The sequence below is a fragment of the Toxorhynchites rutilus genome, chromosome 2 (assembly GCF_029784135.1).
Source record: "Toxorhynchites rutilus septentrionalis strain SRP chromosome 2, ASM2978413v1, whole genome shotgun sequence".
Taxonomy (NCBI): Eukaryota; Metazoa; Arthropoda; class Insecta; order Diptera; family Culicidae; genus Toxorhynchites; species Toxorhynchites rutilus.
In genome coordinates, this window is record NC_073745.1 from 226,236,649 (window position 1) to 226,252,659 (window position 16,011).

The 16,011-nt window shown below is 39.7% G+C and overlaps 2 protein-coding genes across 3 annotated transcripts; one reads left to right on the forward strand and one right to left on the reverse strand.

Annotated features, from left to right (window-relative positions):
- Positions 1 to 316: 316 nt before the first annotated feature.
- On the reverse strand, positions 317 to 1,472 carry LOC129768853 (uncharacterized). 2 transcript variants are annotated; one of them, XR_008741745.1, is made up of 4 exons: positions 1,341 to 1,472; positions 1,173 to 1,283; positions 827 to 1,111; positions 317 to 771 (listed from the first exon to the last, which is right to left on the reverse strand). XR_008741745.1 is itself a non-coding variant. In XM_055770791.1 (4 exons), the coding sequence occupies exons 3-4, from the start codon at positions 985 to 987 to the stop codon at positions 353 to 355; spliced, it is 576 nt and encodes a 191-aa protein (XP_055626766.1). In that variant the 5' UTR covers positions 988 to 1,111; positions 1,173 to 1,283; positions 1,341 to 1,472; the 3' UTR covers positions 317 to 352. The 2 variants fall into 2 exon arrangements, 1 of the variants encoding a protein (XP_055626766.1); XM_055770791.1 differs by having other exon boundaries at positions 831 to 1,111.
- A 7,840-nt stretch (positions 1,473 to 9,312) lies between these two features.
- LOC129766709 (uncharacterized protein K02A2.6-like) lies at positions 9,313 to 12,648 on the forward strand. Its single transcript, XM_055767308.1, has one exon. The coding sequence runs from the start codon at positions 9,313 to 9,315 to the stop codon at positions 12,646 to 12,648; it is 3,336 nt and encodes a 1,111-aa protein (XP_055623283.1).
- The last annotated feature ends 3,363 nt before the right edge of the window (positions 12,649 to 16,011 follow it).

A 16,011-nucleotide genomic window follows, 5' to 3' on the forward strand; every position in this document is an offset into this window, starting at 1 on the left:
TCATGCCAAAATTATATTGTGAATATTTTATTTACTTCAGATGCCGTATTATTGTGCAGTAAAAGGATGTGGAAACAAGGTTCTCATAACGAAAAATAACCCGGACATTGTTTACCACACTTTTCTCCGAGATGGAGATAAAAATCAAAAATCAAATCATATGCTCACGTCATTTCCATAGAAGCAGTTACGATGACCGACATCAAATGCGCCCTGAACTTAATGGTACGAGGAAATATAGGATGTTGAATTCCAAAGTTAAACCTTTTTTCTGCCTTATATGTATCAGCCATTCCATGTCTAACCGATATAGTGGTTCTCCGATTTTCGTGGAAAGTGGTAGATTTGTTCTTTATTGTAAAATATTAGACCCGTCTTTTCTTGTTTTTTTTATTAGGGCTGTGTGGTATACGTTGCAAATCGTGAATATTGTCACCGGATTAAGGGGATTGTAGTGATGTAGAACGTTGAACTTTTGACTAGTCTGAAATCGATCCACCGCCGCAACAATAAGAAATTTCTCACCGTGCAATTTTTCGAAATGACTGGTATACTCATCGGCAGTGCGGAAATACTCTCGGCATACAAAGCAGCAGCGCAAAGAGGGGTCCAAATTGTGTTTCAGCATACGTTCCACCGTAGTCACATAACGAATTTCCGATAGAAGTCGATTCGCCGCTACCATCTCTTTAATTTCCTTCAAAACTTTGTCGTTTTGTAAAATTGCATCCAGCATACGCAGGAATTTGTTTTGCTTTTTGGAAGTTAACTCTGAAAAATCAACAAATATAATCATTCTTTAGCGGAATAAATATATCAAACCGACCTACCAGCGTGATTGTTCTGTTCTTGCTGCTCCAGTAGGTTTCGCAACCGCTCCATGTTCAATTTAAAATGATTTGGTCCATTACCATTGGCATGCTGTTGGATTGGCTCATTACGTGTTATCAAATTGTGGTTCATCAGCACCCAGCCCAACTCGTCCATTTTGACACGAGTGTTGCGGCGCAGTTTTATTTTTCGCGTAGTTTCCGTTTGATGATGCCTCCGTCCTTGATCAGATTGTGCCGATAAATTCGTACCACGTACGATTCTATTTCATGCTTTTGCCCTGGTGATAAAACAAAAAAAAAATTAACACTCTCTTTTAAATGCTCAATAAAACCACATACGAAAAACGCTGCTTGCTTGGAAAGAAAAGCATTGATTGCGCGGCTAGAAGGTAAAATATACTCAAAACATCCTTCTGCACTGTTTTTAATTCGACCGCTGATTGTAGATATCTGAAAAAGTAGAAGCAATTATGAGAAATTGTTATACGAAAAAATCCAGAAAATTACCTGCCTACAGTGAAGCGCGAGCAGCTATTTTGCCTACGAATGCATTTGTCACCAAAAGATATGATTTGCTTTGTAAACAAATTTGTTTTTTCACGAGCAATGGCCGAACAGCAATTTTGACATTGCGGTCCACCTTTAGTATAACGACTTGCGTTGTACTTCGAAAATTGTATGTCTGTCACCATGTACAGCGCTAGAACCATGCAAGCAACTCGGTACAATCGCTGTACCTGTACCGACCTGTTTTACCGCTGTACATGGCTACAGTTGTACTGTGCGCAGCGCCATAGACGGTTAGTGGTGGGTAGCATGAACAAAACGAATCAAAACATTTGGTATACATTCTTTTCAATGACTTTCTCTTGAGTTAATAACTCAGATTGGATACATATTTGTTGTGTTCGATAGTTTAGACGCTAAATAAAAACCTTTTTCATTGAAATATTGGTGAAAATACAATGCAATAAATTCAAACTTCTGATTGTCAGTCTGACATGCGGTACAATGTACAACTAAAGTATGTGTGTCATGCTATCGTGGTACCTGTACAACGCTGTACACGTACAGCGCTAGTACAGTTGTATGTCTGTCCATGGTATAATATATCAACGAATAAATACTGATAATATCATTCAAAAATATCAACAACGCAGACATTGAAATTGAAAATCGTAGAGTAGTACCATATTCGCCTCAGCTGAGCAAAGAGCAATTAATACATTTGCAAGTATTAATTGGAAGTGGCAATATGGCTGTGGTTCTGAAATAGAATACTGCTGTGAATGCTCCTCGATTGAATGACCACAACGAAGTAATGCGGTTCCAAATAAGAACGATACATCAGCTCCATTGTTGTCTGTCGTATCGTTGGTTTCCCTATTCATAAACGAGACCCAGCAGTTATAAATTCAGCCGTGCATATTGAAAAAAAGAATCGCGTTTTTTCCTCCAACGAGACAGCATTTGAACGATATGAAACCCCGAACCAACCGCGAGTAATCGGTAACATATTACTAACATAGTCATAAGGCAAAAATTGTCGAAATATTGAACTCCTGGCCCCGTGAGGCTAATGCCATATGAGCTTTAATAAAAATATATATTTTGGAAAAAAAAACATAACAGTTACATTGTTGAAATACATCATGAAACATCATACTAACTTCCGTTGAAATCGTTTCATTCGTTTTTTAATTGATCACATTCGAATAATTTTATAGATCGTTGAAACATTGAAATTCGCTTAAAATACATCAGTTATGTTTTTAACACTTAAAATATTCTCTAGAAATAATTTAAATGGCAGAACAACGTTTGCCGGGTCAGCTAGTTTTTCTTCTATTTTTTTCCTTCAATATTAATGAAAAAAACCTGCGAAAACATAATCTAATACATTTTTTAATTAATTTCCTCATGGAGAAATTGGAAATTTTGTGCGGCCAAATTCTAAAGAGAACGGACTTTATGCATCTGATTAACTCTAATTCTTGGCTTCACCTCAGGTTTTTCGTTCAACTTAAGGGGGTAGTACAACATGAACATCATAAAAAGTATGTGATTTTTGCGATTTTTTTCAACGAGAAAATTAATTACTATGCTTAATCTGATACCATAGTTTTATTAGGTATATATTACTTAACAAACAAAAAAATTATTGATGTCAATTGGACTGTCCCCTGAATAGCCACAATCGGTTTGTTGACCCCTTGCAGCCAAAACCTTGTAAACTGGTGGGATTTTTTTTCTAGTGGACCGATTTCAACCGATGATATTTTTACGTAATCTTGGATATATTTCCTGTCATCCTACGTAGGATTTTTTCAAAATATTGATTTTTGACGAAATAGCGACATTTTTTTTGTAAAAAAATTGCCTTTTTGCCTCTAAAATCGAGACAAAAATATTCACCAAAAATTTTATTTTTCAAAATATCAAAAACATCTTACGTACGATGACAGGAAATTTAGTGGAGAATCTGGGAGAAACTTTTGACGTAGGACTACGTCTTTCATTTCTATACCGGGGTGTAAAATCAAAGTTTCGAAAACGAAAGCGTTACGCCGGAGACCGAGATTTTGAGCGTTAATAGCTCCTAAACAACTGAACGAAATGGTATGATAAACACTTCATTCGAAAGATAAAATGTCTACGCGTTATATACTTGTTACTTTTTGATCCAAAAACTTGTTTCAATAGTCTTAAAATTGCTTTCAAAACAGGCTATTGAAATCACCAATCGGTATATAAGCGAGCGGCGCTCGGAAATCCACTCAGTTCTAATTGAACAGCGATTGGAGCATGTTGTCGCTGTTGCGGTGAAGCTCTTTATTTATCATGAAAGCGCGGATGAACGGTGTCACCAAGAGCCTGTTTGTGCACCCTAGGCCAGAAGGGAATCTATCAGGAGGAGAGTGATGCCACAAACGGTTCCCTGGGAAGACATCGCTACACACACATACACGCGCGGCTATTAACAGGTGGTTATCGAGTTGGCATTAACCACTGGTGGGCTTCCAGTATCGAGGAAAATGTGGAAATATCTAATCGTTACTGAAAATAATTTGCCAGTTCCTTTGGGAATTTTCAAAATATATTCATGTGAAAGAGTTTAATTGAATGTTTTCTATCCATGTAACACTGTGACCAAATATGTTTCAATCAAGTGCTATTAACAGGTGGTTATCGAGTTGGCATTAACCACTGGTGGGCTTCCAGTATCGAGGAAAATATGGAAATATCTAATCGTTACTGAAAATAATCTGCCAGTTCCTTTGGGAATTTTCAAAATATATTCATGTGAAAGAGTTTAATTGAATGTTTTCTATCCATGTAACACTGTGACCAAATACATTTGGTTTTGTGGTTTTTCAATCAATCGCAATTAACAGGATAGCTTCAGAAGATTATTCTTCCCCATCAGTAGGATATTTCCGTATCCAATATTGTATGCGCCCGCAATCGATTATTGCTCAGTCGCCGAAAGTTCCAAGCTCAGAGAGTTCATTCCCCTCTAGTTTGCCTTCCAAATTGCCATCGTAAACCACACCTTCTCTCGATTCAATCACACACAAAAAGCATACTTAAGCGATATTCTGGTGGTGAGACACATTCATTTTTCGTGAGGACATCGACAAGACAACATCGTTGCCTAACGTGCTGGAGGAGGTGGACGGCGAAGGATCGACACACACACGCGCAGAACTCTTTCCGTTAGGATGCCATTCAGCATCGAGAAAGTTCCGGAAAGATCTAATCATTGCTGGAAAATAATCTGGCAGTTCCTTTGGGAATTTTCAAAATATATTCATGTGAAAGAGTTTAATTGAAGTTTTCTATCCATGTTACACTGTGACCAAATATGTTTCAATCAAGTGCTATTAACAGGTGGTTATCGAGTTGGCATTAACCACTGGTGGGCTTCCAGTATCGAGGAAAATGTGGAAATATCTAATCGTTACTGAATATAATCTGCCAGTTCCTTTGGGAATTTTCAAAATATATTCATGTGAAAGAGTTTAATTGAATGTTTTCTATCCATGTTACACTGTGACCAAATATGTTTCAATCAAGTGCTATTAACAGGTGGTTATCGAGTTAGCATTAACCACTGGTGGGCTTCCAGTATCGAGGAAAATGTGGAAATAACTAATCGTTACTGAAAATAATCTGCCAGTTCCTTTGGGAATTTTCAAAATATATTCATGTGAAAGAGTTTAATTGAATGTTTTCTATCCATGTAACACTGTGACCAAATACATTTGGTTTTGTGGTTTTTCAATCAATCGCAATTAACAGGATAGCTTCAGAAGATTATTCTTCCCCATCAGTAGGATATTTCCGTATCCAATATTGTATGCGCCCGCAATCGATTATTGCTCAGTCGCCGAAAGTTCCGAGCTCAGAGAGTTCATTCCCCTCTAGTTTGCCTTCCAAATTGCCATCGTAAACCACACCTTCTCTCGATTCAATCACACACAAGAAGCATACTGAGGCGATATTCTGGTGGTGAGACACATTCATTTTTCGTGAGGACATCGACAAGACAACATCGTTGCCTAACGTGCTGGAGGAGGTGGACGGCGAAGGATCGACACATAAACGCGCAGAACTCTTTCCGTTAGGATGCCATTCAGCATCGGAAAAGTTCCGGAAAGATCTAATCATTGCTGGAAAATAATCTGCCAGTTCCTCTGGGAATTTTCAAAATATATTCATGTGAAAGAGTTTAATTGAATGTTTTCTATCCATGTTACACTGTGACCAAATATGTTTCAATCAAGTGCTATTAACAGGTGGTTATCGAGTTGGCATTAACCACTGGTATCCTGGTATAACTGGTTAACCACAGTATCGAGGAAAATGTGGAAATATCTAATCGTTACTGAAAATAATCTGCCAGTTCCTTTGGGAATTTTCAAAATATATTCATGTGAAAGAGTTTAATTGAATGTTTTCTATCCATGTAACACTGTGACCAAATACATTTGGTTTTGTGGTTTTTCAATCAATCGCAATTAACAGGATAGCTTCAGAAGATTATTCTTCCCCATCAGTAGGATATTTCCGTATCCAATATTGTATGCGCCCGCAATCGATTATTGCTCAGTCGCCGAAAGTTCCGAGCTCAGAGAGTTCATTCCCCTCTAGTTTGCCTTCCAAATTGCCATCGTAAACCACACCTTCTCTCGATTCAATCACACACAAAAAGCATACTTAAGCGATATTCTGGTGGTGAGACACATTCATTTTTCGTGAGGACATCGACAAGACAACATCGTTGCCTAACGTGCTGGAGGAGGTGGACGGCGAAGGATCGACACATACACGCGCAGAACTCTTTCCGTTAGGATGCCATTCAGCATCAGGAAAGTTCCGGAAAGATCTAATCATTGCTGGAAAATAATCTGCCAGTTCCTCTGGGAATTTTCAAAATATATTCATGTGAAAGAGTTTAATTGAATGTTTTCTATCCATGTTACACTGTGACCAAATATGTTTCAATCAAGTGCTATTAACAGGTGGTTATCGAGTTGGCATTAACCACTGGTGGGCTTCCAGTATCGAGGAAAATGTGGAAATATCTAATCGTTACTGAAAATAATCTGCCAGTTCCTTTGGGAATTTTCAAAATATATTCATGTGAAAGAGTTTAATTGAATGTTTTCTATCCATGTAACACTGTGACCAAATACATTTGGTTTTGTGGTTTTTCAATCAATCGCAATTAACAGGATAGCTTCAGAAGATTATTCTTCCCCATCAGTAGGATATTTCCGTATCCAATATTGTATGCGCCCGCAAGCGATTATTGCTCAGTCGCCGAAAGTTCCGAGCTCAGAGAGTTCATTCCCCTCTAGTTTGCCTTCCAAATTGCCATCGTAAACCACACCTTCTCTCGATTCAATCACACACAAAAAGCATACTTAAGCGATATTCTGGTGGTGAGACACATTCATTTTTCGTGAGGACATCGACAAGGCAACATCGTTGCCTAACGTGCTGGAGGAGGTGGACGGCAAAGGATCGACACATACACGCGCAGAACTCTTTCCGTTAGGATGCCATTCAGCATCGGGAAAGTTCCGGAAAGATCTAATCATTGCTGGAAAATAATCTGCCAGTTCCTCTGGGAATTTTCAAAATATATTCATGTGAAAGAGTTTAATTGAATGTTTTCTATCCATGTTACACTGTGACCAAATATGTTTCAATCAAGTGCTATTAACAGGTGGTTATCGAGTTGGCATTAACCACTGGTGGGCTTCCAGTATCGAGGAAAATGTGGAAATAACTAATCGTTACTGAAAATAATCTGCCAGTTCCTCTGGGAATTTTCAAAATATATTCATGTGAAAGAGTTTAATTGAATGTTTTCTATCCATGTAACACTGTGACCAAATATGTTTCAATCAAGTGCTATTAACAGATGGTTATCGAGTTAGCATTAACCACTGGTGGGCTTCCAGTATCGAGGAAAATGTGGAAATATCTAATCGTTACTGAAAATAATCTGCCAGTTCCTCTGGGAATTTAAAATTACATTCATGTGAAAGAGTTTATTTTAATGTTTTCTATCCAAGAAACACTGTGACCAAATACATTTGGTTTTGTGATTTTTCAATCAATCGCAATTAACAGGATAGCTTCTGAAGATTATTCTTCCCCATCAGTAGGATATTTCCGTATCCAATATTGGATGCATAAAACCTTGTGGCTCCAACGTAACGCTCTCGTTTTCGAAGTTCTCCAAATATTCATTCATTCAGAATGAATTCAGATTCAACTTCAAACAAATGATCTCTAAATCAACGATAGTCCTACGTCACCCTTGCGGTTATACCATAGATATAACCCACTTCCTGTTTTTCCTCAGGGTAGAACTTCTACCAGTTTGCAAAACTTAGTTTCGAGAAAAACGCGTTTTAGATTTTGAATCCGCGCTTCTTACGCAAATAGTTAGGTCCACTAATTGACTTGTAACTTTGGAACGGATCATCGGACGAACCTGGGACAAAAACTACAATAAAGTAGACATTCCAGAGAATTTTTAATAGTTTTTATAGTTTCCCCCCTCAAAATAAATCAGTAAGACACGTAGCAAATACTTTTGTTCGTTCAACGATTCATGAAAAACACGAATACGATTATTGGCTGTAATGAAGCTAGTCAGTTGAATAATTGTCAAGAAATAGCATTGAGTGCTTAATAATACTTAAGGCGTTTTTAAGCTCATATAAATGAGAAGTGTTTGATTAAATAGACCTGCACTCTGTAAACTGGTTGAACCCCAAATATTTCTAATTACAAGACAGCCGGGGTTTTGAAGGATTCAGACGATGCCAGTCAGCGCTCTAGTTGAAGTATCCAGTGAACAGAGAACAGACACTCTGTTCAAATTACTTGTACCAGTATCGAACAAGTAATTGGCCTCTAACTTGAACAGAGTGTCTGTTCTCTATTCACTGGATACTTCAACTAGAGCGCTGACTGGCATCGTCTAAATCAGCCTTAAGTGAACCGATGAGGTCAATCATTACATGGGGTTGCACACGGAGCATATGGCACATTCAATTCCTGTAATTTCTTCCTAATGGAAACGCACCCAAAGTAGCGAGAAAACAAAATTGTTCTAAGGTGACGAGGAAGCCATAGTTGAAATGGTTCACACTGAGGCTGATGTCTATTCCAGTTAACAAAACACTCTTCAGAATCTACCGATCATTTCCAAAACGGTACGAGAAGCCAGTGTTAAGCCTGGTTTAGAGTTCCCGTGAACGTGAACTTGAACAGGTGGTGGAATAGTACGATAATTTCACGGTGAACTACATTGCGAACAAACAACTCAAAAAATCGTGGTGAATAGAACGTTTTTGTTCACGTTCACGTTCATATTAAAAGTTCGGCAGTAAACGTGAAGTAAATAAACATCGAGCTTCAATGAAGTAATTCGGATAAAATATACAGTTGTTCACAAATCAACCCGAAGCAACGAAGTTTTTCAACCCGTGAATGAATGAAATTGCATCCATATCAAATTTTTTATTGAAAACTTGAGAATTGCTAAACATATCCTTTTACAGTTCACGGTGAAATAATTTTCAGAATGCCTTGGGACATTCGAACGTGAACATGAACGAGGAAACATTTTGACGCTATATTCACCACCGTTTCTGTTGTATATGCAAACAGTGTTAGATTATCCTAAAATCGTTCTGGCGCCACTGCCTGCAGTTAAAAAAATATAGATCGAATAAAAGCTACACACGGTTCTCTTTATCCCGATTTCTAAAAATTGTTATTCGCTTAAATTAATACAGTATTTCAATAAAAGTAGTAACATATCTTCGTATATGTGGTTAACACTTCTGTGATTCCTGAATATGTAACATTTTGGTGTCAGAAGTGGGATACAGCAGTAAAAGTTTTTCGGTCGAAAAAAAGTCGCGTACGCTTCGATTCCACGAAAAGCAAAATGGCTTCCCAAGACCCGAATGCAGAGCTAATGCAATCTCTCACAAAAATGATAGCCGACGCCCTGAAGTCATCCATCCAATCCACTTTGGGGCAAATGAATCCTGCCGGAGATGCAATGGTGCCACCCGTGAAACCACCTTCGTTTTCTGCTCCCGAATACCGTATTTCGGACAACACATCCGTTACTGACTATTTCAAGCGCTTTGAATGGTCTCTGCAATTGAGTAAGATTCCGGCAGAACAATACCCACACTATGCTCGAGTGCATATGGGTACAGAATTGAATAACGCCATCAAATTCCTGATAAGTCCTCGCGATCCAGCGGACATCTCGTTCGACGAACTTCGATCGGCACTAGTAAATCACATCGACCAGCCAAAGAATAAATACGTTGAGAGTATAAAGTTTCGGGAGATCATGCAACAGAGCGACGAATCCGTGTCCAGTTTCGTTCTCCGGCTCAGACAAGGTGCTGCGCATTGTGAATATGGAGAATTCCTTGATAGAATGTTGATCGAACAGCTCTTACACGGTCTCGATTCACGCGAACTGTGCGACGAAATTATAGCAAAGAAACCGGCGACATTCAATGACGCTTTCGAGATTGCGCACACAATTGAAGCTACCCGTAATACAGCTAAAGAAGTGAGAACGGTAAGACCATCGCTAGTTCCAGAGGGAACCAACAAGTTAGGTTATGAGCCACCGAAGACACGGAGGGGAAATCCAAATGACGTATCTTCGTCACACCTATACAAGGGTAGTGGGAAACTAACATACGACTCTAGAGTATGCAGTGGCTGTGGTGGTCAACATACACGTAGTCAGTGTAAGTTCCGCAATGCAACTTGTTTCACCTGTGAGAAAAAAGGGCACATTGCCAAAGCTTGTAGGTCCAGTAAATATCAATCACAGGATCGCTCCACGTCTCAAGTGCAATTGGAGAATCCTTCTGAAGAAGTCGACGAAGTAATGCGGTTGAGCAAAATTCATTCAGTCGCTGCGTGCCAGAAAAAGGTAGTCAGTGTCAAAATAGACGGTCGCCTCCTGGAAATGGAGGTTGATACCGGAGCCCCGTGCGGCATCATTAGCGAGAAAAAGCTACGAACGATCAAACCCACGTTTACACTAAAGGGCACAGATCGGCAATTCTCCAGTTACACCGGACACAAAATTATGTGCATGGGTCTTCTTCCAGTGAATGTCAGCGTCGGAGCAACTACACACAAACTGAACTTGTACGTTGTGTCCGGGGACTATGACGCCCTTTTTGGAAGGGAATGGATTTCGCAATTCATGAAAGAGGTAAATCTAAACGAGCTGTTCTCAAAAACTGATCCGATACATTCACTAGTATCTACAAAATCGACGTGTGCAGTAGAACGAGAGGCTCTTTCGCAGTTGCTGGTGAACTTCGAGGATGTTTTCAGTGACACCCCTGGTAAGCTGATTGGGCCTCCCGCATCAGTGCATTTGAAACCTGGAACAACTCCCATTTTCGTAAAAGCTCGAGACGTACCACTTGCATTGAAAAGCCAATATGCCGAAGAAATTGATAAAAAATTAGCATCTGGTGCCTATGAGAGAGTGGATTACTCTGAATGGGCCTCCCCCACACACATTGTGGTCAAGAAGAACGGAAAACTACGCATCACCGGCAATTACAAACCAACGGTAAACCCTCGAATGATTATCGACGAACATCCGATCCCCAAAATCGAATACATTTTCAACCAAATGAATGGAGCCAGTTTGTTCTGTCATCTGGATGTTACGGACGCTTACACACACCTTCCTATTGACGCAGAGTTCCAACATGTTCTAACTCTCAATACACCAACACATGGACTGGTACGCCCTACAAGAGCAGTCTACGGGGCGGCAAACATTCCAGCGATCTGGCAACGTCGTATGGAAACGGTATTTCAAGGTCTATCCAATGTCATCAACTTTTATGACGATATTATATTTTATGCAGACGGGTACGAAAACCTCATCTCAGCCCTCACATCGGTTTTTGAAAGATTAAGGCACCATGGTTTACGTTTAAACCGATCCAAATGTATTTTCGCCTCGCCGGTACTTGAATGTCTGGGTCACAAAATAAATGCACACGTGTTGCACAAATCAGACAAACACATTGAAGCCATACGGGATGCACCCCGTCCTTCAAACAAAGAGGAGCTACAACTGTTTTTAGGAAAAGCCACGTACTATAATTCGTTTATTCCTAATCTCTCAACACGATCTCGTTATCTGCGTGATATGCTACAAGACGAAGCTTTCGAGTGGAAGCCGGAACGAGTGACAGCTTATGAAGACATTAAATCAATACTAATTTCACCACAAGTATTAATGCAGTATAACCCGGCTCTTCCTTTGTTGCTAGCAACAGACGCTAGCAAAACCGGTTTAGGAGCTGTCCTATCACATCGCCTGGCGAATGGCTTGGAACGACCGATTGCTTACGCAAGCTGCTCAATGTCTCCTACTGAGCAGCGCTATCCGCAGATTGACAAAGAGGCTCTCGCTATCGTGTGGGCGATCAAAAAGTTTTTTCACTTCCTCTACGCTCGCCGATTAACTCTAATCACCGACCACAAACCGTTGACGCAAATTCTTCACCCTACTAAATCGCTCCCAAATTTGTGCATCAGTAGAATGGCCAATTATGCTGATTATTTGGCACATTTCAATTACGACGTTGTGTACAAATCAACGAAGGAGAACGTAAATGCAGACTACTGTTCTCGTATCACACGACCACCAACAAAGGAACAAGTAAACAAACTTTCACTTCGTGAGGGAAGAGACATCGGTGAAGACGAGTTCGACGTATTTGCTCTTCGTCAAATTGCACAACTACCCATACGCGCAGATCACATCGCTCGAGAGACACGCAAAGATTCTAGTCTTGGTAAAATCACTCAACTTTTGGAAGCCGGTTCTGATTTGTCACGATTTGGCTATAAAGCTCCGGAGGTGAAATCTTCGCTGGCTGCAGGTTGTTTAGTGTTCGAACACAGAGTTGTAGTGCCGCCAGTGCTGCGACAGTTTGTGTTAAAAGACCTCCATGTAGCACATATTGGGATTGTGAAAATGAAGGGCCTCGCTCGCTCGTTTGTTTATTGGCCAGGAATAGATGCTGACATCGAAAACACAGCAAAATCGTGCCCTGAGTGTGCTCGTCAAGCACACGCTCCCCCGAAGTTTAGTGAACACCACTGGCAGTATCCCAAAGGCCCCTGGGAAAGAATACATATAGATTATGCGGGTCCAGTGGCAGGCTCAATGTTACTGATTATTGTAGACGCGTACAGTAAATGGTTTTAGGTGAAGGTCACCAATACCACCACGACAGCATCAACGATTAGTATTATGGATGAGTTGTTTTCGAGATATGGAGTACCAATAACCGTTGTGTCGGACAATGGCCCCCAATTCACTGCAGCAGAGTTTAAAGAGTTTTTACAGAAAAGTGGAGTCAAATTTCACAAGTTAACGGCTCCTTATCACCCCGCAACAAACGGCCAAGCCGAACGATACGTGCAAACTACTAAAGATGCTCTGAAGGCCATGGGAACTACAGCGTCGACGTTGCACATAAATCTCAATAAGTTTCTACAGCTATACCGTCTAGCACCACACGCAACTACCGGTGAATCACCTTCTAAATTATTCCTTGGTCGGAGTATTCGAACGCGATTTGATCTATTGAGGCCCGAAGACGTACAAATGAGAGTTACGAACAAGCAGCAATCTCGTTTTGAACCATCATTCCGTGAATTCGTCCTAAATCAACAGATCTATTTCTTATCCGGCAACCCTCGTATGGAAAAATGGATTCCCGGAGTTATTACGGCTCGACTTGGAGATCTACATTATGAGATCGCCTATGAAGGTAAACGGTTCAAGCGTCACGTCGACCAGATTCAGTCGAGAAACAGTTTCAAGTGTCCACAGCTAATCGAACCAACTGATGCAGAGGATTCTAGTCAACAAGAGGCTCCAAGGCGCATCCATTTCTACGAGAACCGTTCAACTTTTCCGGAGAATTCTTCTACACCAATCAGTGCGAGAAGTGCTCCTGTCCATCCCGATTCTCCAGAGTTCCGAACACCAACTGGTAGCCCAACTCCTACTATCATGCGGCGTTCTATAAGAAATCATCGCCCTCCGAACAGATACTCTCCGTAAACGATTCAATAAGAAAGAAGGGAAGAAATGTTGTATATGCAAACAGTGTTAGATTATCCTAAAATCGTTCTGGCGCCACTGCCTGCAGTTAAAAAAATATAGATCGAATAAAAGCTACACACGGTTCTCTTTATCCCGATTTCTAAAAATTGTTATTCGCTTAAATTAATACAGTATTTCAATAAAAGTAGTAACATATCTTCGTATATGTGGTTAACACTTCTGTGATTCCTGAATATGTAACAGTTTCCACGTTCACGTTCACCGAAGTCGGTGAACTATGGTGAGTTCACCAACATCTCGATTAGAGATGGGCAAAACGGTTCACTTTAAAGAACCGTTCAGTGACCAACCGTTCACTTAAGTGAACTAGTTCTTTTGAGCAGTTCACTCACTCTTTTGTACATTAGAGGGATATGCCAAAGCAAGTATAAAAAAGTGTGAGATGTTATGTAGGACTGTTCTTTTCATTCATAAAATGCTGTTTATTAGCAATAATTATATGTCCGAATTTTGTTAAAAAATTCTTAGCAGAATAGAAAATAAAACTATGATTTTGAAATTTTGATTTAGTATGAGCCGCGATTCGTTCTTTTCAGCACAAACTAGCGTTGCGCTGCTTTTTTTCATGGTTTTGCAATAACTGCTACAGCAAAACTGTACCAAAACGCGAAAGATTTTCTCGAAATTATCACGGACAATATGATATAATATGAAAACACTTCATATCAGCTACGCAAATTTTTATTTACTGTTGAAAAAAACTGTTTGAATCGTTTGGAATCGAAACGATATTTTTTGTGAGGTAGATTCGCATATCTTACTTAAATATTTACCCTCAACTTAAAAATATGAGATTAAAATTTTATTTGATAAATAATCGAGCAATCCAATTTAAGAAATATTGAAATATTGCGATTTATTATGAAAACGACAATACCAATATCTTATTTTTGTTATTTCATGAAGCTATCTTTTGTTCCCATTCGTTAATTTGAGGACTATTTAAGTGCGATTCACATACAACATACACGTCACGTTCACGTCCCGTCACGTCACGATACGTCAATGATTCTACCATGCAATTCTCATGAAAACATTCACATACACCAGCAACGTAACGACCCGTCAGCATACGTTCAACGAAAACGACCGGCAGGGTTTGTAGAAAAGAATAATTGACGGAGACGGACGGCTCGTTTGGTTTTTGTCTGGGCTTTGTGTCTCGGCTTTTGTTTTGATTTGGTTGTACAGTAATTTACATCTACATCGACATTAAGCTAATTGAACAGATCTGTGATGCAACACGTTTAATTAGACATTTTTACCTCTAGTTGGACATTTTTGTAAACCTTGAGTTCGGGGCCCAAGTTATGGCCCCACATTGAAAGTCGCCACCAGTCGCAAATGTGCAATTACTGGTCAAAACCGACTCCAATGCGACACTGAGTGGTGCCTCAGCATATCGCTTTATAAGTAACTTACTGTACTTTTTATGCCAACATATCTCTTATACCAGGGACAGACATACAGCTGTACTTGCGTTGTAATATCATGGACAGACATACAGCTGTACTAGCGTTGTACGTGTACAGCGTTGTACAGGTACCATCGTACGATGACAGACATACTTTGGTTGTACATTGTACCGTATGTCAAACTGACAATCAGAATTTTTCCAATTTTCACCACATATTTCAATGAAACATGTGTTCTATTTAGCGTCTAAACTATCAAACACAACAAATATGTTTCCAATTTGAGTTATTAACTCAAGAGAAAGTCAGTGAAAAGAATGTTTGCCAAGTGTTTTGATTCGATTGTTCATGCTACCCACCACTAACCGTCTATGGCGCTGCGCACAGTACAACTGTAGCCATGTACAGTGGTAAAACAGGTCGGTACAGGTACAGCGATTGTACCGAGTTGCTTGCATGGTTCTAGCGCTGTACATGGTGACAGACATACAATTTTCGAAGTACAACGCTAGTACAGCTGTATGTCTGTCAAAAGTATAAGAGTACAGCGTTGTACAGATACTATCGTACCATGACAGACATACTTTGGTTGTACATTGTACCGTATGTCAAACTGACAATCAGAATTTTTCCAATTTTCACCACATATTTCAATGAAAAAGGTTTTTATTTAGCGTCTAAACTATCAAACACAACAAGCAAAATTTCCAGTCTGAGTTATTAACTCAAGAGAAAGTCAGTGAAAAGAATGTTTGCCAAGTGTTTTGATTCGATTTGTTCATGCTACCCACCACTAACCGTCTATGGCGCTGCGCACAGTACAACTGTAGCCATGTACAGTGGTAAAATAGGTCGGTACAGGTACAACGATTGTACCGAGTTGCTTGCATGGTTCTAGCGCTGTACATAGTGACAGACATACAATTTTCGAAGTACAACGCTAGTACAGTTGTATGTCTGTCATAAGTATTAGCTCCAAATTTCGGAGTGAAAATCATTCGCGACTAGTTGAAAGAATTAT